This window comes from Jaculus jaculus, chromosome X (genome assembly GCF_020740685.1).
Source record: "Jaculus jaculus isolate mJacJac1 chromosome X, mJacJac1.mat.Y.cur, whole genome shotgun sequence".
In the NCBI taxonomy this organism is placed as follows: domain Eukaryota; kingdom Metazoa; phylum Chordata; class Mammalia; order Rodentia; family Dipodidae; genus Jaculus; species Jaculus jaculus.
In genome coordinates this window covers 48,340,546-48,362,209 of record NC_059125.1, presented here as the reverse complement: position 1 = coordinate 48,362,209, position 21,664 = coordinate 48,340,546, and the positions used below count along the sequence as shown (strand labels likewise).

Below are 21,664 nucleotides of genomic sequence, written 5' to 3'. Positions count from 1 at the left end.
TGAAAAGTTGAGGCAGAACCTGGAAGCTGTCTCTGATCACCATCGTGCCTCACATGTTACATATCTTCTATTTTTCTTTAAGCTATAGCTTTCAAAAATCTTCTTGTGACTTACTCAGACCCTTTATAACATGCTTAAACTTTCTGCATTTTTCTTGGCTTCTTTCTATTTCCATTTTGTAACAATCTTTTTCCTTCAGACAAAACTACCATCTCCAATCCCTTTTCGTCTAAAAGCATTTCCTTTTCCCTATAATCTTCTTTACCAAAAATGAATTTCTATAACTTCCTACATTTTTTTCTTTCTTGATGCTTCCTTTGTATTTTATTGGTATTTTGAAAATATTTTTTCTTCATAAAACAACTATATAATAACCATACTCCAATAAAAACAAAGGATGGTCTATCTGTTCATATGATGTCTTTTATGAGTCTCTAAGCAGGACAAGCAGGCAGAAAAGGCTTGCCTTTTATTTATTTTTTCTTTTTTTGGTTTTTCGAGGTAGGGACTTACTCAAATTCAGGCTGACCTGGAATTCACTATGTAGTCTCAGGGTGGCCTCGAACTCATGGTGATCCTCCTACTTCTGCCTCCCAAGTGCTGGGATTAAAGACGTGTGCCACCATGCCCAGCAAGGCTTGCTTTTTAATGACCTTTTTTTTTGTTCTTTAGTTTGCTTCTTAGCTGGGCTTGGCCAAGATAAGTACATTGAAAAACTTGCTTTTCAAAAGAGGCAGTAGCAGGGGTATGGGAGAGGAGAGGTAATAGGCTGACAGGCAATAGCTCCTATACCCAAATAATATAATTGCAAGTTAAAATCTTCCTAAATTGCTTATATTTACATACATACACATATCTCAAATTAAGAATGCCAACAACAGTGATTTTAATCCAGATGTGATAGTTTATACCTGTAATCCCAGCATGTAAGATGTCCACCATGAGTTTAAGACCAGCCTGGACTATAGGGTGAGTCAGCCTACACTAGACAGAGATCATGCCTCAGATAATTTTATCATGCAATAAGACTGAGAAATGTAAAAATGAAGTGGCCACATATTTTGCTATTGAGTTACTTTTAGGAATTTTAGAGGAAGATTGAGTTTTGTTCCAGGGTGTATTAAACATAAAGTAATATGGAAAACAATTATCCTGAATACATGTGACACAATTATATTGCCTCAGAGTGTACTTTTAATTTACAAGAGGCAGGAAGTTTATATCTATGTCTTTAAGGTGTAAGAAGGGCCTAATGAAAGCAAAAAGATGAAGAGGTGAAAACTGTTCTGTAGACTTGTTAATGTCAGGCAGCTGAAATAACTTTAATCTTCTAAACTCATCAGTCTGTTGAGAAATAAATATGACAGGATTTTCTCTATTCCTTGAATGAAACACTCTGATCTTATTAGTAATGGGTTTCTTAATACAGTTTATCATCACTGGGAGGAGATAAAGATTATCATCACCTTACATCTGTGGGTCCCTTTAGGGTATTGTAAATCCTGACACATATATTCCTGATCTGGGAGGGTCTGCGCTGCAGGCAGGCAGACAGTGGAATTTTCAGCAAAGAGTCTGTCTGCCACTTAGCTTCCTCCGAGAACCTTTGTTTCTTTTTTTTTTAATTATTATTTTTTTTATTTTTATTTATCTATTTGAGAGCGACAGACAGAGAGAGAAGGAGGCAGACAGAGAGAGGGAGAATGGGCGTGCCAGGGCTTCCAGCCTCTGCAAACGAACTCCAGACGCGTTCATCTGGCTAACGTGGGACCTGGGAAACCGAGCCTCGAACCGGGGTCCTTAGGCTTCACAGGCAAGCGCTTAACCGCTAAGCCATCTCTCCAGCCCCCTTTGTTTCTCTTCAGGAGTACAACAAGTAGTCTTAACCAAGCATAGGTCCTTAAATCCTTTTTTCAAGCATCTCTACACTCAGATTATATTTGGGACAGACAATGTTAAGTAAAATATCAAAACGTATTTCAGTTCTGGAGATGTATTATAACAGGGCATCTGAGTGAACTGAATTTCCTAAAGGGAGAGAAAGGAAATGGAGGATCTCTGGATAGGGTGAAGAGCATAGACTCAGAATGGGCCCACCAGCAGGGAAAAAAAAAAAAAAGCCTTCAAAAAAGTCCTAGAAGGAAAAAGCAAGAAGCTGATTGTCATATTGATGAGTGAGATTTTAGGTTTGGACTGGATTTGTCGCCTAGTGTCTGTGGGGCAGTCTGTGTTCTTTTGGCACTGTGTACCTAACTACCCACCAAAGAAGACTACCTTTCAATATTATATCACAAATGGAAAGTCTTCTTCCTGGACTTCATGTTGAAAGGAGTTACCTACTATCTGAGAGTCTAAATACATACCTTTAGGGATAGGATTGTCTACAGTAAATTAGCAAAAAGGACAAAGAAAATGGAAAGAAGATAGAGTATGGTGGCATAGGAAGGCAATGGGGAAATCTGGAGCCAGTTAGTAGGTTGTGCCCTACAGACGAAGGGGGCATGAGCCAGGAAGTGTGGGTAGTTTCTAGAAACTGAGCATAACCCCTTGCATACATAATGAAAGAAAGACAAGAATGAGGAGAGGCCAATATGGCTTCTGAATTGCCGTAGAACCCAGAGAGGAGATAAATTCTGTGAAGCTGTGACCAGATTATACCCTGGATCCAAGATTCCAGCATCACCACGGCCCACCACAGCCACCTACCCTGAAGCCTTCATGCCTGGGTCATTTGGTGCTATGTTGCCCTGGGGCTATGACCAGATAGCATCCTCCCTTCATTGAATCCACTATCCTTATGGGCCTTGAGGAAAGTAAAAGACGAGTGTAAGGGAGGAAGGGAAGGACAGAATGATTGCTGAAGGGAAAACATTCCAAGTTCCTTTGAAGTTATTAGTCCTTACCAGGGAGCTCTCATGGGAAGTGGGCAGTGTATGGTTTTATAGTGTGCCTTGATAATTGAACATTTTCTTGCATCTGGTGAGAGCTAATTTCTAACCCCAGTTCATGACCAGATTATCCTCTTCTGGGAGTTTTTAAGTAGTAGGCACTTTGAAGTGCCAGACCTGTGCCCACAATTTGGAACAGCTACTCTCAAGTGCCCTGGAATGGGTTGAAGTTTAAGACATTGGAACCATACAATCTTACTTGCTGTTTGGCTTGCCAACTGATATCACGGTTCAGAGGGCACATCTGGAGAGGTCCCAAAACAAAGCATTGAGCAGAGATACAGTTATAGCAGAAACAGAGAAAGTTTATTAAGAGAGAACACATTTCCAAGGAGAAAGCAGCCCAGGCAAGGAGAAAGTTCAACAGCTCAAATGGCCCAGCTGTACAGAGTTGGGGCTTTTATGTCACCTTAGTAAGGGCTATTTGGTGTATTTGCAGAGCCTGTGCTTTTCTGTGCATGCTCCATCTGTTATATGTAGTTGTACATATAGCATCTTAAATCTGTACCCAGGGGTGTTCCTTTTTCGTGTTATAATGAGCCATAGGTTATTCTAAAGTACCTCTGCACAGGTTCCAGTGGCAGGGGCCTGTTTTAGTGGGGCCTGGGGCTCAGCTAAGGGAGTTTCCGGTCTTCTTTGTCAACTTTTTTTTCATATGTTAATTTTGCACAGCTTTGCCTAAGGCCTTCCTAACCTCACTTTCTGTCCTATTCTGCCTCAGAGGGACTAAGGTCCCCTGTCCTTTGGGTATGTATGCAGGGGGTCATGCTCAGTTTCTAGAAACTACCCACACTTCCTGGCATATGCCCCTCCCTCATCTTCAAAACCAGCAACAGTAGAGCATGCTCTTGACACTCTCTGAATCTCTTCTAACATTTTCACTGCATTTGTCTGACAATTTTGCACTCCTTGTGCACTTTTAAGGGCACATGTAATTGTTTTGGCCTATCTGGATAACATTGAATCTATCCTCAATGCCCTTTCACCGCATATATAACATACAAATTATGAGAATTAGGATGTAGAGATCTATGGGTAGACACTGTTCTCTCTACCATATTCTGCATCTCTGGAGAAAATTCTTATTAACTAAACTAAGAAAAAATAAACATAAAGGGATGGAGAGATGGCTTAACAGTTAAAGTGGTTGGATGCAAATCCAAAGGACTCAGGTTCTATTCCCCAGGACCCATGTAAACCAGACGCAGAAGGTGGTGTATGCATCTGGAGTTCGTTTACAGTGGCTGAAGGCTCTGGTGCACCCATTCTCTCTCTGCCTCTTTCTATCTCTCTCTCAAATAAAAATAAATAAATTTTAAAAATGAACATTAAGGCGGGCATGGTGTCACTCACCTTTAATTCCAGCACTTGGGAGGTAGAGGTAGAAGGATCGCTGTGAGTTCAAGGCTAGCCTGAGAGACTACATAGTGAATTCCAGGTCAGCTTGGGTTAGAGCAAGACCCTACCTTAAAAAACTTTTTAAAAAAGAACATTTTATATATAACTATAAAATAAAATATAATCATTGGACACTGAACGCATTCATTTGTTCTAGAAAAGTTATTTCAAAAACAGTACTATTTGCCATTCCTTAGTTATACAGCTTTTTTTCCTTCATAATATTTGTCACTGTGTACATATGTATATTTATTAAAGAGGAGGTACCAAGTCTTGGTTTTTGTTTCTAGCACCAGCATGGTGCCTGGTAATTAGTAAGTACTTAATTTATGTAGAAAACAGATGCTTATTGTTATATTCTCAAAAATAGTGGACAAAAATTGTTGATAGTTATTTATTTTCCTCATTACTGCAACCAACTACTTAACAAGAAGCAGCTCTGTGGAGGAATGGTGTATTTGGGCCTAACGTTCCAGGGTATATAGTCCATCAGGGTAGGGAAGTCATGGCAGGAAGAGCAAGAGGCAGCTAGTCACATTGCATCCATGGTGAGGAAGCAGAGTAATTAATGCTCGTGCTCAGGCACCTTTCTCCTTTTCCTTCATCCCAAGACCCCAGCCCATGGAATAGGGCTGCCCACAAGTAGTATGGGTCTTCTTACCACAGTTCACAGACAGATATTCCTAGGGATTTGTCCCCTAGATGATTATAGATCCAATCAGTTGACAATTAAGATCGACTACTACAATCTACCTCTTTTCAACTTGGCATCCAAACTCATCAATTTTATGCCATAACCTTCAACCCTTCATTTACATAGGCTCATGGGCATCTTATAATGCAAAATGCATTCAATCTAACTTCAAAAGTCCTCATTGTCTTTTAACAGTTCCAACACTGTTCAAAGTTCAGTCTCTTCCTGAGACTCAAAGCAATTACCTGAAAGCTCCTCCAAAATTAATAAACCACTTAAATACTTCCTATATACAGTGGCAGAGACTAAATATTTCCATTCCTAAGGGAGAAATGGGAGTATAACAGAAAGATTGGACCAAAACAAGACCAAAACCCAATAGAGGAAAAATCCTTTAGCTCCATATTATCTTCTAAGACTCATGATCTCAGCTCCAAAGAGCTTGAGTAGCCCCAACCCTCCAGCTCTGTTTCCTATAGCATGTATAGCTTATCTTGTACGTACCTGACTCCTTACATACAACTTTCTTCAATAGATGTCCCATGGTCTTGACATCTTCAACATTCTGGGGTTTCCCATATAACTTGGGTATTATTTTCACATCTTTGCTAAGTGGCCTCTCAGGGCCACTTTAAGAGACTCCAATCCTGACACACATTGCCTAGCCTGAGTGACTCTCTTGAACAGTAGCACAAGACTCTATGACCCTCTCAATTCAGCACCTTTTATGCCTGCAAAACCACTATCATGTGGACAATGCTGCCATGTTCTGTTGCCAGCTTGAGATATAGCTGGCCCCCTTGCATCATAGTTGCAGGCCATGTGAAATACTTCCCTAGACAATTGTGTTTGAGCAGCTAATCCCTTCAATTGAGGCTCTCTTCTTTCAAATGAATTTGGAATTTTTGGAAGAAGGAGCCTCTGATGGATGAGGCCTTACCTTCAGGGTACCTTTTCTATTGTCCCAGTGCAACACTAGAGGTTTCTCTTTAATAGTGCTGATTTCTTTAGCAATTACAGCTGCCTTCTGAGTGTTGTTTGCAACTTTAAATGTCCTCTTTTCCCCACTAAATATGATATTTTTCATATTTTTTCTTTTACTTGCTCTTTCTCACTTTGAATCTGGATCACAGCAGTGAGTTATAACTATGACACAACCTGAATTCTATGAGGTCTTGGGATTGCCTCCACCAAACAAATTAAGTACTTCTGAATTCATCCTCATTCAAGTTCTCAGGATACAAATAAAATGCAGCCAGTTTCTTTGACAACATATAAGATGAACTGCCTCATCCCAGCTCTTAAGAGAGTCCTTGTTTCCCCTCTGAAGCCTTATGAGATAGGCTTCTACAACCTGTTTTATTGTTGGCATTCTTGTCTTCTACGCTTCCATCAAAATAGATCAGTAAGCTTTGTTTATAATATACTAGGGGTTTTTTCTAGCAAAAAGATCAAACCTCTTCTATATTCTGCTAACAAACCAGTTTCAAAGGCCTAAGAACTACATGGTCAGGTTTGTCACACCATGCTTTTTCATATCAATTTTCTGTATCAGTTGTTTTCTTCTTTGCTGTGACCAAATACCTGACTAAAAGTTGCTTAAAGGAAGAAGGGTTTATTTTGACTTGCAGTTTCAGGGGATACAGTCCATCATGGTGGAAAGGGCATGGCAGCATATGCAGGAGGCTTCTGGGCACATTCATTCCACGGTGAGGAAGCAAAGAGCTATCAGTGGCGTTCAGCTTGTTTTCAACTTTTTATTCAATCCAGGAACCCATGGAATAGGGCCACTCAGAGTAAAGGTTGGTTTTTCCATCTTATTTGTACCACATATTTATGCAAAATGACATTCTTTTTTTTAAAAAATTTTATTTATTTATTTATTTGAGAGTGACAGACACAGAGAGAAAGACAGGTAGAGGGAGAGAGAGAGAGTGGGCGCACCAGGGCTTCCAGCCTCTGCAAACGAACTCCAGACGCGTGCGCCCCCTTGTGCATCTGGCTAACGTGAGACCTGGGGAACTGAGCCTCGAACCGGGGTCCTTAGGCTTCACAGGCAAGCGCTTAACCACTAAGCCATCTCTCCAGCCTGCAAAATGACATTCTTAGCACTGATGATTATATGATCAAAATATTGTTCAACTTTGAAAAATGTTGAAGATGCCTTGTGTCCTACAGTATCAAATATTCAGCCAATATTTAATTCATTGTGTGAAAAAAGCACATCCATCTTATTAGTATGCATTTCTGTTTTATTTTTTGTTTATTTTTATTTATTTATTTGAGAGTGGCAGACAGAGAGGAGGAGAAGAGAGAGAGAGAGAGAGAGAGAGAGAGAGAGAGAGAGAGGGACAGGAAGAGAGAGAGAGAGAGAGAAAGAGAAAATGAGAATGGGTACGCCAGGGCTTCCAGCCACTGCAAACGAACTCCAGACATATGCGCCCCCTTGTGCATCTGGGTAACGTGGGTCCTGGGGAATCGAGCCTTGAACTGGGGTCCTTAGGCTTCAAAGGCAAGCGCTTAACCGCTAAGCCATCTCTCCAGCCCTGCATTTTTGTTTTAATAAATGGTAAACTTACATGTTTATATGAAACAGTTGTTTAAAAATAAATGTTTTATGATTTATTATTAGGAAATGTTTGAATTCTATAACTATTTTTATAGAGAGAGTCATGTAAAAATTTCTTGGGTAAAAAGGGGTCACAAATGGAAAAGGTTGAGCGGGAAAGATTGCTTAGTGGTTAAAGATGATCGCTTACAAAGCCTGATGGCCAGGATTAAAGATCCCAGTACCCACATAAGCCAGATGCACAGTGCTGCATGCCTCTAGAGTTCAGTTGTAGAGGCAGGAGGCCCCGATGCACCTATTCTCATTCTCTCTGACTCTCTTAAATACATAAAAACTTTTTTTATGTTTTTCTGAGGTAGGGTCTCACTGTAGGCGAGGCTGACCTGGAACTCACTATTTACTCCCAGGCTGGCCTTGAACTCACAGCAGTCTTCCTACTTATGCTTCCCAAGTGCTAGGAAAAAGGCATGTGCCACCATGCCTAGCTTAAAACACATATTAAAAAAAAATGGTAAGTTTAAGTTTAAGATGATTTGGTTTATATTATTATTCTTTTTAATTTTTTTGTTTATTTTTATTTATTTGAGAGTGACAGAGAAAGAAAGAGGCAGAGAGAGAGAGAGAATGGGCACACCAGGGCCTCCAGCCACAGCACATGAACTCTAGATCCATGTGCCTCCTTGTACATCTGGCCAACATGGGTTCTGGGGAATCGAGCCTCAAACTGGGGTCCTTAGGCTTCACAGGCAAGCACTTAACCACTAATCCATCTCTCCAGCCATATAGTATTCTTCTTGATGGTACTTAAAATGAAATTTTTCTCAGTTTCTCTTTACTTACATTCCCTCATTCACAGAATGGTGTATTTAAGCCATTTCTATATCTGCCACTATATATACCTCAATTACTGTGGGGTTGCTAATTTCTTTTTTTTAATTTTTTTTTGTTATTTTTGTTTATTTGAGAGGGACAGAAAGAGGCAGATAGAGAGAGGGAGAGAGAATGGGCACGCTAGGGCTTCCAGCCACTGCAAATGAACTCCAGACGCATGTGCCCCCTTGTGCATCTGGCTAACGTGGGTCCTGGGGAGTCGAGCCTCGAACCGGGGTCCTTAGCTTCATAGGCAAGCGCTTAACCGCTAAGCCATCTCTCCAGCCCCTGGGGTCTCTATTTTCTAAATGGTCTTTGCTGTTGAAACTTAAGTAGTGCTTGCTACCTTCTTTCCTTGTAGTCTTCTGTACATGTTTCTTCTTAAAACTCTCTGGTTAATTGTTAGTGTTGCTATTATAGGTAGAATTTATACTCACAGTGATTTGGTTTTATTTGTAATTTGGGTTAAATTTTGATTTGGTATTTCCAATTGTCCTTCACTTGCTGACTGGCCTCTTCCTTAAATGTTGAAGATGATGATAACAATGGCTGTACTTCACCAGTCTTGTGTGCTTTCAGAGCTTGCCATCCAGTGACAGAGCTCCAAGAGTGCTCTCAAACTGCCAAAGTCAATCTGATACTGACATTAATTGTGCTACTTTAATACTTGCACAGAACATTTTTAAACTTCAACCAATGTCTGATCTTGTAGATTTTGGAAATTAAATCATGAGAATTATTAAGTTGGGATATCTTGAAAGGCACACCAAGTTCCTTGCTACTTCAGGATAGATATAATATCAGAACTGCATGCTGGGAGATACTCAGTGGATAAAGTTCTTGCTGCCCAAGTGTGAGGACCTGAGTTTGTATCCCTAGGACCTATGTCAGTGGCAGGTGGGCATAGTGGCTGCCTATAATCCTTGTACTTGGGAAACAGAGAAAGGGGATCCCTAGGGCAAGCTAGCTAGATAAACTAGTTGAATTGGCAAACTCTAGGTTCAAGTGAAAGACCTTGCCTCAGTAAGTAAAGAGGAAAGTGATTAAGGAAGACCCCCGATATCAACCTCTGGCCTCCACATGCACATATACAAACACAAAAATGAAAAATAGCTATCAGAATTGCTAGTGTGGCTCTTTTATCTCATGACCACTGGCCCCACCTTCCTAAAGCTAACAATGGTACCATCTGGATCACCTGTCTAGGATCACCGAGAACCTTTAGCTAGTCAGTCAGGACTGTCAACAGTGTGGTCTCTCTAGGCCAACTTTGGAGAAACCTGTAAAGTTGGGTTTACCCAAGTTTTCTTTATATTCTCTTTACGCCAGTTTTGGTCTGTAAGTTAGGCTATTTTAGGTGCTTTGGGGAAAATTATAATAAAAATACTAAAAGAAAGTTTGTACTAATGTTGGCTTGATTTACTTGCAAACATAATCAAACCTTCTTACTTTTGGGATAGATTCTTTTTTTGCCCTTTGAGTTTGTGTGATTTCTCCTATGCTTTTACCTCTCTCTGTTTTTTTTTTTTATTGTGGTGCTGGTGATCAAACCCAGAACCTTGTGCATGCTTGTCAATCATTGAGCTACAGCCCCAGCATCTTAATATATCTTTGAAATTTATTTATTTATTTATTTATTTATTTGAGAGTGACAGACACAGAGAGAAAGACAGATAGAGGGAGAGAGAGAATGGGCGCGCCAGGGCTTCCAGCCTCCGCAAACGAACTCCAAACACATGCGCCCCCTTGTGCATCTGGCTAACGTGGGACCTGGGGAACCGAGCCTCGAACCGGGGTCCTTAGGCTTCACAGGCAAGCGCTTAACCACTAAGCCATCTCTCCAGCCCAATCTTTGAAGCTTTGGTAATATGGGATGTTTCACAATGCGCTCTAGCTCTATAAAAGTTATAGTCTGGTGTGGAGATGTAATTCAATGGTAGAGCCTAGCATGCATGAAGCCCTGGGTTCAATCCCCAGCATTACAAAACAGTTATAGTTTCAAAATTAGCCTTTCCCCTTCTCTCAGATCCTTTTTCTCTAAGCAGTGTCTTCTTCTTTGTTCCTAGGATGGCCCAGATCCCACAGGAGGAAGCCGGACAAAGCAGGAGAGTGCATGGATATTCAGACTGTGGTATAGCTTTGACCACAAGTATCCTTTTAAGTGTCATCCCCTAGGTTTGGGAGACATTGATGATGAAATTCACTGGTTGAGTTGTCAGTGGATGACTTGTGATGGGTAAGGAAAGCTGTGTTTGGGTCAGCTTTACTCAGTCCTCTCTTGGCACATGTGTGTGGATCATTCAACCACATTTAATCCTGGTGAGCAGTTCTCTGCCCAAGAGTAATGTTACTAGAGCAGGCACCCCACAGCCTGGTATACTCCAGATTAAGTTTGTATCTAGAGAACTATGCTATGCCTTTGTATGTGAACTAGTTAACCTTATACTGGGAGACATGCTGTGGTCAAGAAGGAAAACTTAGGGCAGTTAATCCTTATGGGGAAGATAAGTCCTTTTAGTAGACCTTGGTGAACTATGTCTCATCTTATGTTAGTATAACCCTGTCACATGCAGGGCAGACCCTAATCTAGTAGATTCACTAGGTCCCCAAAACCAAAAATGTTAAACCTTTATGATTTTTTTTTGGAAAAATGACATAGTGATCAAATAGGCACATGATTCAAATCGAGACATTTAAAATGTTGAAGTAGTTTTTTTGCAGAAGTATAAGACATTTATAAAAGTACATAAGTCAGGTTGGAGAGATTGCTTAGTGGTTAAGGTGCATGCCTGCAAAGCCTAGGGACCCACATTCAATTCTCCAGTGCCCACAGAATCCAGATGCTCAAAATTACCAAATGCATCTGGAGTTTATTTGCAGCAGAAAGAGAACTGGTAATCTCTTGTTTTTACCACAGTAGGAGTCCCCATCCTACCTGATGAACTTAGGGGCTAAATAAATATATAAGGATGGGTATTATAGTAAGCTTCTGGCTGCTGGGACAAAACACCCAACCAAAAGCAGCCTGTAGGAGGAAAGGACTTATTTCAGCTTACTGTCTGAAGGGGAAGCTTCACAGTGGCAGGGAGAAGCAGACAACTGAGCATCACATCTCTGGATGGAAGTAGTCTGAGCTAACTAGCACTGGAAATCTGGGTAATGAACATCAAGGTCTGCCCCCAATGAGACACTTCCTTCTGCAAGGCTCCACCTCCCAAATTCCCACCAGCTGGGGACCAAGTATTCAAAACACATGAGGCTATGAGGAACATTGCATTCAAACCACCACAGTAGGAGATGCCAAATAAACAATTATAAATGTTTACAAAAATCTTCTAGTTACGGGCTGGAAAGCTAGCTTAGTGGTTAAGGCACTTACCTGCAAAGCCTATGGACCCATGTTCTACTCTCCAAATCCCACATTAACAAAAAAGTGAGGCATGGGCAAGGTTGCACATGCCTACTAGGTGGTGCAAATGTCTGGATTTCGATTGTAGTGGCTCAGGCCCTGGCGTGTCAATTTTCTATCTCTTCTCTTCTCTCTCTGTGTCTTTCTCTCTCTCTCTCTAAAAATAAAAAATATATATATAAAACTCTAGTGAGGCAGGGTGGTATACAACTGTAATCCTAGCACTTTGGAGTTTGAGGCAGGAGGATTGCTGTAAGCTTGTGGTCAGCATGACCTATATAATGAGTTCCAAGCCAGCCTGCTCTTCAGTGTAAGACTGTCTCAAAAAACAAAAGCAAAGCAAAGCAAAACCAAGAAGAAAACCTAAAAATGTTTTCTAATAAATTTCTAGAGGCTGGGGAGATGGCTTAGTGGTTAAAAGCACTTACTATACAAGACTAACAACTAGAGCTTGAATCCAAGAACCCATGTGAAGCCCTCTCCTTTTTATACAGCCCAAGGCTCCAGCTCATGGAATGGTGCTGCCCACAGTTAAGGTGAGTCTTCCCACCTCACTTTACCTAATCCAGATAGACATGCACAGAAGCTAACATGATTGTAACCTCACAAGTGGTTCTAGGTCCTGTCAAATTGACAATCAATGTCAACCATCACACTAGCTGACCCATGACTCTGCTTCTCATTGCTGTAAGCACACTAGGATTCTAGACCCATGTCCTACTTGCATCTATGTTTACGTGGATTCCTAGAAATGATGATTTAGTAAGATGACATAAACTCTTTCTCCGGGCTGGAGAGATGACTTAGCAGGTAAGGCATTTGCCTGCAAAGCAAAAGGACCCTGGTTCAATTCCCCAGGACCCACGTAAGCCAGATGCACAAGGGGGCACATGTGTTTGGAGTTCATTTGCAGTGGCTGGAAGCCACTCTGTCCCTCTCTCTGCTTCTTTCTCTCTCTCTCTCAAATACATAAAAGTAAAGTTTAAAAAAAACTCTTCTTGGGCTGGAGAGATGGCTTAGCGGTTAAGCGCTTGCCTGTGAAGCCTAAAGACCCCGGTTCGAGGCTCGGTTCCCCAGGTCCCACGTTAGCCAGATGCACAAGGGGGCGCACGCATCTGGAGTTCGTTTGCAGAGGCTGGAAGCCCTGGCGTGCCCATTCTCTCTCTCTCCCTCTATCTGTCTTTCTGTGTCTGTCGCTCTCAAATAAATAAATAAATAATTTTTAAAAAAGAAAAAAACAAAACTCTTCTTCCCCTGAGGTGATTTTGCCCAATATTATGCAGGCTAGGCAAGTCTTTTACCCCTGAGCTATAAATCCAGCTCAGTGACACTATTACAAATGCCATCTTACTGGCTTCTTTTGTTGTCGTTGTTGTTTTGAGGTAGGGTCTCACTCTAACCCAGGCTGACCTGGAACTCACAGCAATCCTCCCACCTCTGCCTCCCAAATGCTGGGATTAAAGGCATGTGCCACCATGCCAGGTTTGTCTTACTGGCTTTTAACACTTAGCTTTAATCTGTAGATAAAACATGGAGATTTTACTTCTTAGTTATAAAACAGAAAGCAAATGTGTATCTACCACATATAATTAATTATAATAAAAATTGGAAACAGACAGAAATATAAATGAATTAAATTTATAATTCTTCATATAACATAGTTACTTGCTTCCGACTGAAGCTTATCAATCAAAAAATAGGAATCATGTGTTATATAAGTGTAATGCAGCCACCAGACCAATTAGAGTAGGAAAGGGACACTTAATGTTTTATTTTACAAACAATGTATGTGTAGGTTAGAAAGTACGAAGAGGACTGTGAGAGGGAAGGAGGAAGAAAGAAAAGAGAGTAATGGAGTACATGTGACATGAAAGCAGAATTGGGGACTGTTTCAGAGGAGGAGGGGGACCAGCTGTAGCAGATAGCCTCATGTTGCTGGGATGAACCTCCAGACCAGATACAGCTTATGGGAGTTAGAAGTGATTTACTTGAAGCTTACAGATCCAGGGGGAAGTTCCAGAAACTAGCCTGTTTCACAGATCCAAGCACAGAGCCAAACCACCACCAAAAAGCAAGCACACTTCAGAAACTCCAGGCAAAGCTCAAGCACTTAGCATATCTTTAGACTGAAATTCCAAACCCACCACCAAGCCTTAAGGCTAGACCCATAGAGCCACCCACAGTGACACTTCCTCCAGCCAGACAGCTGAAGATCCAAATTACAAGCTTTAATACAGTCCTGAATATATTGGGAGTCATCCATTCAAACCACCACACCAGCCAAGAGAGAGGCAAGAAGGGGAGGGGGATTCATAAGAATAAAATAAAATGGCACGTATGTATGAAACTGCCAAATTAACCCCACTCCTTTGTATAATAGCTTTTAAAAAGTACATTTAAAAAACTATATATTTCTATGGTATTTTCAAGTACAATTTGTTTTTGCTGATTCTCATTCTTGCTCCTGTCCCCTTCACCTTCTTCCCCTCAATTCCCCCACCCCTATATTTTCCTTCCTTCTGTTTATATGTCACAAGTATCCTTTTGCCTGTCTCTCCATCTCATCTTTTTATGTTCACTTTCGGTTACATTTCTAAGTTTATAGGCTTAAAGGAAGTTGTTCTAAGCCTTCGGAAGTTCAGGAAGAAGGGGCTTGTCTTTGAAGTGTCTGAGCCAGAGAAAAGAAAGGCAGCCTGTTAACATTGTACAGATTGTGCTCCTGTCATCTTTCCAGCTGAAAACAGGGGAACCCTGAGTGGCCTGTGGGGGCTACTTCAAAGTTGAATGAGGGCTGGCCTGCACTTTCCCCAAGACTGCTGTGAAGCAATAGCCGAACAGGAGCTCCAGTAGAACCCTCACATCCATCATTCTTTGTTGAATAATTCCCAATTAGAGGCATAGGGTCTTCTCTGCCCCCCCCCCCGAGAAATCTGTTTTCCTCTTGTACTGTGCTGGATGAAGAAATGCCCTGCCACTGTCATAGTGGAATGGGTATCTCATGGTACTTCTAATCAGTCCATGTATTTGACAGTACAGGTATTTATTAGCTGACAAACTTCAAACTGTCTTCACTAAAGCTGACTTTCATGTTAAGAGTAGTGGTTTCAGCAGAGAGTGAGTTTACCTCAGGGAGACATTTAACAACTTCTGGGAGCCTTTTAATTGTCATGGACTGAGGAGGGGAATGACAGTATTATTGGCATCTAGTGGGTAGAAATCAGGGATGCTACCCAATTGCCCTCCATAGAACCATCTCCATAACAAAGGATGGTCTAGCCGAAAATGTCAAAAGTGTTCAGGTAGAGAAGCCCTGTGATAGAGTCTAATAGATAGGAGGCAAGTAGAATGAAGAACACTCCTAGAATTGGAAGTTGTGACTTTATGGGCTGACCTTACTGAAATTATGTCACCTTGCCAAGGTTCATTTTCCTCCTTTGCAGTAGACCCAGGTTACCCCTAAGGTCATGGCCAATTCTACCATGCCCTCTAGGTAGAGTGGTTTCACAAAGATACTTACAGATAGCAATCATAGAAACTGAGGCTGCAAGTCCCCACTCCAAGGGACATTGTCTTCTGTTTACAACACTTGAGCTGGTTGTGGGTCAAAAGCTGAAATACTAATTAGAACAAATAAGGAAGTAAGAAATGTGTTACAAGGATCCAATGTCTTTTTGTCTGGTTTGTTGGTTTGAGGACTTAGATTTGTTGTTGTTATTGTTGTTTTCAAGGTAGGGTCTCACTCTAGCCTAGGCTGACCTGGAATTCACTATGGAGTCTCAGGGTGGCCTCGAATTTGCAGTGATCCTCCTACCTCTGCCTCCTGAGTGCTGGGATTAAAGGTGTGTACCACCATCCATGCCTGTCTTAGTTTTCTTTTTTTTTTTTTTTTGAGACAAGCTGGCTTTAAACTGATAATCCTCCTGCCTCAGTTTCCCGAGTGCTGGGCTTGCAGGCATGAACCATCATGTCTGAGTTAGTTGATCCAACATTCTTTTAAACTGTTAGGAACCACTAACCTAAGGGTTACCATTGTCATTTAAGGTTGCTGGGTCCTACCTTCATCTTCCGTTCCTATGGTTGCAGGTTACAAACATTTCCTAAAGTGGGATGGGAGAGGCTTTTGTGGGTAGAATGTCAGATAGTTTATTACTCCGGGATTTTAAAAAAATGTGTGTTTTATTTATTTATTTAGAAGCAGAGAAAAATAGAAGACAGACAAACAGAATGGTACACTATGACCTCCAGCCACTGCAAGTGAACTCCAGATGCATGCACCATTTTGTGCATCTGGCTTTATATGGGTACTGGGGAATCAAACTCATGTCATTAGGCTCTGCAAGAAAGTGCCTTAACTGCTGAGCTATCTCTCCAGCCCTACCCTGGGATTTTAGAGAATACATTTGTTTTGTGTGCATTTTCTTTGCAGCCATTTTTCCTTAATTTCCTTTTTAAAGTTATTTGAAGCCCATTCTTACCCACAGTGGCCCCCCACTAACCACCACTCTCCCAGCCTGGTGTGGCTTGCTAGCTCGATGTCTGACCAGTCCCCAGGTATATGATGTAAGTACAGCATGTCAGTATTGTATTCCCACTCAGCGTGTCAGGTAGTCTCTTCCCTAGGAACAAGAAACCCGTTAACTCCCATCTCCAAATCCACAGCTCCCACTACTCTAATAAAGATCATCAGGAATGGCCAGCTTTCACACGTTCATCTGTTTTGCACAGCAACAGGGAAACCTTTCATCAGGGCTGTGGGCTGCCCCAGCATGGGCAGTTGTGGTATAATAGCAAAACCACTGGATTGGGAGAGTGGTGAGATTGAAGTCCAAGTCCTATCAGACCATTGAAGTGTCTGTACCTGTTTCCTTATCTGTAACATAGGCCAAGTCATATAAGCTGGGTGTAAGCATTAAATGATAAGGGACATCAAGATACACCACAGTCTACACAGCAGTTCACAAATGTAAGGGTTCATTTTGTAAACAGCTTATTTATTTTCCACTGCTATAAATGTAGTGAGGACAGTAGGAAATGAATGCCTCTGCTGTGGATGTCTTAGACTTAGGGCTGAACTTGAGCCCTTGGTGTGTGTTACAGGGCTCCGAGGTAGAAAGAGCAAGCAGCTACATGCTCAGGAGTGCAAGAGAAAACCGAGCTTCCTCCTTCCCCACCTCTACATCCATCCCAAGATAGAGTAGTCTTTATTCTCTAGGAGAAAAGAGCTCCCATTTACGTTCATCCTTACTGCTCTTGAAGTCTGATTTTATCCTCTCAGTCCTACTGCAAAGAAGCAGGAACTGCAGCATTGCAGTTCAGGAAAGTACACCCCAGGGATGATAGGGGTGGTCAGTGGTCCCATAATTAGTGGAACTGGCAAAATGAGGCCCTAATGGTGGTCTTCAAATAGTCAACAATCTACTATCTACTTGATTAGTTATAAGAAAGCAGAAGGCCAAACCGAGGTCTAAGAGAGAAAGACTCTCAATTGGAAAGTTCTAGTACACTAGGGGGCAGGATGGTTGAGTCAGGAAAAGTGCTGTACACTCACAAAAGGGACAGAGAAGAGAAAAGGATGTGGGTACCATGGCTAGCCAGGGGCATTGAGATTCAGATTAAAGGCAGCTCTATCAGAGCATACAAGGTGGGAGCATGTGGCTACCTTCTTCCTTTGAGGACAAGGATTACAACTGCCAAATCACTATGTATCCATAAGCTGTTACTGCTGTGCAATGGGAGAGTCTAGCACAGAATAAGGTCTGTGTGCTTATCACCCCAAGGGGCCCTCTCCATGCCTCTCAAAGGAAGGTGAGCACAGAAAAGACCTGATAGGTAGCACTAGAACTTTATACCTGCAAACCCAGTTGAGATGCGTCCTTGAGAGAGCAAGTTGTGCCTGGTAAGAATGCAATTTTGCCTTGCTTTTTTCTTTGCATTTTTATGAACTGTAAGTACAGCATACATGGCTCCTTTAAAAAAAAAAAAAAGATGTGTGTGAGAGTGCACATGCCACAGTGCATGTGGTGGTCAGAGGACAACCTTGAGATGTCCGTGCTCCACCTTCTTTGAAGCAAGGCCTCTTGCCAATGCAAATGAACTTCCTGACTGCAAAGGAATGTCGGATTAGCTGGCCTGTGGCCCACAAGCTTTTGAATTTCCCGGGTTCTGCCTCCCATTGTCATAGTGTCAGAGGCATGATGGGGTCACAGACGTAGGTGCCACTTTGCTTCCTGCTTTACACACACATTGGGGAATTGATTTCACACCAGCAGGCTTCACAAGTAAGTACCTTTAACCACAGAGTCAGTCCCATGCCTCCTTTTCTTAAAGATGTTTGAGCCTTCTAGGATCTCGGCTTCTCCTCCTTGTATAAAAATAAAATTCCTGTGACGTATATGATAAAATATTTCAAAATAACATGCCAGGTTTGGTGGTTACATGACTTTAGGCCCTTCACCGGGGAGGAAGAGGTGGGAGGCTCTCTGTGCATTTGAGGCTAGTATGGGACTATAGAGTGAGTTCCAAGTTAACGTTGCCTAGTGAGGCTCTCCCTTGACAAATTAAGAAATAAAATAAAATAAAATTTCAAATTACAACAAAAGGAAGAAGAAAGGAGAAGGCAGTGTGGTTGAGGCTGGAGTTGAGTGGTAAAAATATACCTAGCATGCCCACTCCATCCCCGGCATTGAATAAAAACTGTGATAGAAGATTCAAATCCAAAGAATCAGCTACTTCAGAAGCCTGCTCTAATCTGAAACTTACTGTCCCTTGCTCACAGATTAGAGATATATGAAGTGGTTTGGACTCTGCATAAACTTAGTAAGATTCTTATGATGTAAATTTTAAATATTTCTCTCCTCAGTTGAGGAGACTACTTGAGCTTTGATTCTGGGGCAGTATTTGGGCTCTGGACTCCTTATAGCCAAGCCATCCTAGACTATCAACAGGAGCCACTCTCAGGCCTGCTGCTGTCATCTTTGGTGAGGTTTTCCTGTCCAGGATATCAGCCAGCTCCAGACATGGCTCGCCTGCTGCTTACAGAATCAGATCATCTGAGAGGCAAATTGTCTTTTCAGAATTATCAGCTGAGGAATCCCAAATTGAGAGACGAAGAGGGGCTCCCTACAGTTAGTGCCAGGTGAGGGTCTCAGGCTGGGTAGTACTCATGGCCATTTAACACTTGAGTGGTTCTTATCTATCACCTTCAAGGCATTTTATACTCTTGGCAAAGCTTGTTTGAAGTGGCTAAAATGCTCATCCTTCATTAGTTCCACTAACCCTAAACACTAGGGTTCAGTATCCACCTAAAAACCAATATTCTTCAACTTAGAAACATGGCCTCTGGTCATCTATGGTGCACACATTCACACAACACTTGCTTGTAGGTGTTTTCAGGGATATTTCAGCAGCCCACACTAGACATCTAGTTGTATAGTTATGTGGACCTTGGGTTTACCTAAACTTGTATTGATCCTACCACCTGAGGACATGAGGATGGAGGGTGATCAGTTTTCTTTGGAGACACTAGAGGAAAAATAGGCAAGGAATCCTAACCATAACTTGCCACCTGTCCAGATAGGAGAGTGCATGGAAACTGTTTACAGCGTTTGCCCAGGACCTTCACAGTAGTAGCTTCATTTGATGAAAAGAAAATGCAACTGGCCTCCCTTCTGTCCATTAACACTAACTCCTGAGCTTTTAGACATCTGGAATCAAATCTAAGTCTAGCATTCTAAGGCCTGGCTCTGGCAACAGTGCCTTGCATTGAGCAGCACTCTACAGTTTCCCTTCAGTGATCACACTGGGGATTTAGGCAGGCAAGTTTCATAAAATCCTTAGTTTTCTGATGAGGAGTTGGGGGTAAGAGTTGGCTCTAGCCTTGGAAGATCTCAGTCTCTTGTGTCTGTTGGTTGCACCTTTTTCAGAACCAAGAACCGCTGCGAGAAGATGACTCTGATTTCATTCTGACTGAGGGAGACCTCACCTTGACCTATGGAGACAGCACAGTGACTGCCAATGGCTCCTCAGGCTCCCACACAGCCTCCATGAGTCTGGAGGGCAGTCGGAGAATAAAGAGCAGCTCTGAGGAAGTTCTGGATCGAGATCTTGGAATGGGAGACCAGAAGGTTTCCAGCCGGGGCACCCCACTTGTATTTCCTCTGCAGGAAAATGCATGACTTTCCCCTAAGCCCTGAGGGATGGGAGAGACCTCCCAGGGTGGGGGTCAAGATGGCCACGTGTCCTAGTGTGTCTGAGGTGAGATGTTGACTAGACTGAACTAATACTCCTATTTAATTGGGGTGTGAAGCTATGTTACCACTCAAAATTTAACCCATGACTCAGATGGTGGAGCTAAAGTGTCTCTAAATTAAAACAAATGCAGACCTATTCCCATGTTTTCACATAGTACTACGCTGCCTCAGAGTTAAACAAAAATAGCATGTTTTAATGGTCTCTTAATTCATCTGCCTGTAGTACCTAAGCAAGGTGGAGCAGATATAGGGCTTCATCTGTACACAGCAGTGCCAGGCTAGTTGGCTCGAGGAACATCAAGTCAAGGTAGGACAGGCTAGAAGAAAGACCATGAAGAAAGGCAATTGAAATCAGACCTCCAAAGTTGATGGGATGTTGTCGCTATCCCATATAGAAAACAATTATTTGAGTGTAGCTTCTGACTGTACAGGCTCTTGCTAGCAGTAGTCCTTGCTATGCTACCTGTTTCTCCTAAATGGAAGATTTGAACATGTATCCATCAGCTGGGGTGTTAGCTCGCTGGTAGAGTGCTTGCCTAGTATACACAAGACCCCGAGTTCCATCTCTAGCATGACAAAAAGAAAAAGAAAGTGTATCCATGAACATTACAAGATGAGGGAAGGAAGTACTCATAGTTTCTTCTCTGGAAATCTCTATAATATTACTGAAATGTTTAAAACCAAAGGCAAATAGTGTTAACTTAGTTTTTCATTAATGTGAGGACAAGATGTATTTAGAAATTGGTAATGGTGGCACTGTAAAAAAAAAATCACTGAACATTTGTGGCCTACCATATGAGCCAATTTCTTGGGAAATAACTAATAAGGATTGAGGTATATCTAACATGGGATTTGAGGTAGCACCAACATTAGTAGAATGCTGTTTTGGGGAAAGAGAAAGGAGAAAGAAATTGATGATGCAGTAAATTAGCAGTAAGAGGAAAGAAATTTCAGTGTGAGAAAATAACCTGCAAAGAAAAGAAGTCTTTATTTGTATCTTATATAAATTTCACTTTATTTAAAACAAATGGAAATAACAATTTCACAATCACACTTAACATAGTAAATATAGACCCTGTTTGTTGAGAATCTATAGTATACTCACTGGCTAAACTTGCAATGCTAACTATGTTTGGGACAAAAAGAAAAGCAAAAAACATTAATAATAGTTTCCTGAAAGTGCTATTTTCAATACCTGTAAAAATGAAACTCATTCTAGTGCTTTTGTTTCCTAAACATGCATATCCAAAGCTTTTGTATTCTTTTCAGTAATTTAGCGCTTCAGCTCTTTGGGGATAGATGGGACCATCTAAAGAAACAACTCAGACCATCTTATTAGAGGATTAACTTTTATGATACCCCCTGTTTTAACTTAGATGTGCAATTTAATTATTTCAGTCCACACGTCTAAGTAAGTCACCTCTTTCTACATGAGAATTTGTGTATCCACCTTCCTGTGACCCAGGTCTTGACATAATGCTCCACTTCTGGTTTGACGTCCTCTTCAGCCTGATTTGGTCCAGTTTC

General features: G+C 41.6%; 1 protein-coding gene across 2 annotated transcripts in view; it reads left to right on the top strand.

Moving 5' to 3' along the window:
- The window catches only part of Slc9a7 (solute carrier family 9 member A7), a 174,943-nt gene extending 154,015 nt beyond the window's left edge, over nucleotides 1-20,928 (top strand). For both annotated transcript variants that reach the window (XM_045140359.1, XM_045140358.1), the window contains 3 exons: nucleotides 10,546-10,628; nucleotides 16,343-16,448; nucleotides 19,811-20,928. In XM_045140359.1, coding sequence (XP_044996294.1) covers nucleotides 10,546-10,628; nucleotides 16,343-16,448; nucleotides 19,811-20,062 — 441 coding nt within the window. In that variant the 3' untranslated portion in view covers nucleotides 20,063-20,928. The remainder of the gene's footprint in view (nucleotides 1-10,545; nucleotides 10,629-16,342; nucleotides 16,449-19,810) is intronic.
- Nucleotides 20,929-21,664: the final 736 nt, after the last annotated feature.